General features: G+C 41.8%; 1 protein-coding gene across 1 annotated transcript; it reads left to right on the forward strand.

The window, feature by feature from the left end:
* The first annotated feature begins 610 nt into the window (after nucleotides 1-610).
* Nucleotides 611-1,926, forward strand: LOC106380067 (protein ENHANCED DISEASE RESISTANCE 2-like). Its single transcript, XM_013819887.3, has one exon. It carries the CDS (start codon nucleotides 895-897, stop codon nucleotides 1,789-1,791), a length of 897 nt encoding a protein of 298 aa, XP_013675341.1. The 5' UTR covers nucleotides 611-894; the 3' UTR covers nucleotides 1,792-1,926.

Consider the following 1,926-nt stretch of genomic DNA (forward strand, 5'->3'; position numbering starts at 1 on the left):
GTTAAAGACTCCGTCTTCGGGATCACCATTCGACGAGCTTTTTGGACTCGAATACTTTACTTTTCAAACAAAAAAAACAAAAAAAAATATATTAAACAATTGCCAAAGATCCCAATGCGGGGATATTCCAAATGCTCTAACACTCACGACATCATTAAATACTTCTGACTTTTCTCTTTTTATTCTCCAATCTCCATAGCTAATTTGTAGATCTGTAATTAAAGTCTTGAGTTATTATGTACAGTATGCAGTCTCCTAAATTTCAGCATTTCCCATATCTTTCATTTCATATGTAAAGAGACTTTGATTGAGTCGAAAGGGTAAAACCGTCCCTGAGTATACAAAAAATCAAAACTATCTTAAAAATCAGTCGGCCACCAAAGGAACAGAACAAGCTTTGGTTTAACCTAGTATTGCTTCTTTAGGTGCGTGTCTGAGTGATGTTGGTTAAAATAGATCTTGTCACCACTACTTCTATAGCTGATTACGAAACTACCAAAAAGCCCATTTCCATTTTCTTTATATCCCAGCATCTTTGGGATGTTCTGTCACCTTTATTGATTTAATATACTGGTATAAATAGACAAAAGTTTGCCGCCACCAACTACGTACCAATGTTATAGTATCAATTTAGGAAATATTTGAAAATGAAAGATGGATTAAAAACTCGCCTGTATAGAAATTATATTATATACATACGGAGTAGTATTGTTGTGGTCTACTTCTCATATTTATGATGGTAACATTAACATCAGACAAGAAAAATAAATAATTTATTTACATTAAAAGCCAGAAACTATTGGTCCATTTCCATGTTATTTTATAAACCCCATCATACTCGGAGCAGCCAACCAAAGAGAAGGACAACGAATAAGAGAATCATAGAGACACATCATGAACCAAACCGAAAGCTCCGCGGGAACTAATAACACCAAACTGGCCGTAACCGGATCAACATCCGCCGTACCGGAATGGACAACCGAGACCATCAATGGTGGATCATTCCGCCAAGTAGATCTCCATATCGGAACCAACGGCTGGGCCTCGCCTCCAGGCAACGTCTTCTCTCTCCGCTCCTCTAACTACTTCACGAACAAACAGAAATCTCCCGGCGGAGATTACCTCCTCTCTCCCGCCGGTGTGGACTGGCTCAAATCCACTACAAAACTCGACAACATCATGTCTCGTCCCGACAACCGTGTGGCCCACGCGCTCAGGGAAGCCCAGTCCCAAAACAGCTTCATCTTCGCGGTGAACTTCGAAGTCTCAGGCAAGGAACACTACCACATGGTGTTATACTTCGCCACGGAAGAGCCTCTTCCCTTAGACTCCCCCCTCCAACGTTTCATCGACGGAGACGATTCTTTCCGTAACCAAAGATTCAAGTTAGTGAGCCAAGTCGTGAAAGGTCCTTGGGTTGTTAAAGCGGCGGCAGGGCAGTTCGGGGCGTTCCTTGTCGGTAAGACCGTGAAGTGTAACTACCACAAAGGGTCTAACTACTTTGAGGTCGATGTTGATACAGGTAGCTCGGCTATCATGTCGGCGGTTGTACGGCTTCTGTTGGGGTACACCAAGAGCTTTGTTGTCGACGTTGGCTTGGTTATTGAGGCGCAAACGGAGGATGAGCTGCCGGAGAGACTGATCGGAGCTGTTAGATTGTGTCATATGGATTTGTCGTCGGCGTTTGTGGTCGGAGAGCAGACATTGGAACCGTGTGGAATGTTGGGTTCGGTGGAAGCAAGCCACCCACGACGAGGACACGAACTGAATGTCAACAAGGAACCAATCTAGGTCAACGATTACTAGATCCGATCTCAATACTGTTAAAACTTTATTTTTGTTTTTTTCTTTTGTCAACAAACTTTATTTTTGTTTGTTTGACTTTTCAATATTTAAGCAATATTCGCTGTCTTATTTATTTATTTA

Source organism: Brassica napus, chromosome C2 (genome assembly GCF_020379485.1).
Source record: "Brassica napus cultivar Da-Ae chromosome C2, Da-Ae, whole genome shotgun sequence".
Taxonomy (NCBI): Eukaryota; Viridiplantae; Streptophyta; class Magnoliopsida; order Brassicales; family Brassicaceae; genus Brassica; species Brassica napus.

Coding starts and splice junctions, on each gene's coding strand:
- LOC106380067 (XM_013819887.3), top strand. CDS start 895: ATGAACCAAACCGAAAGCTCCGCGGGAACTAATAACACCAAACTGGCC.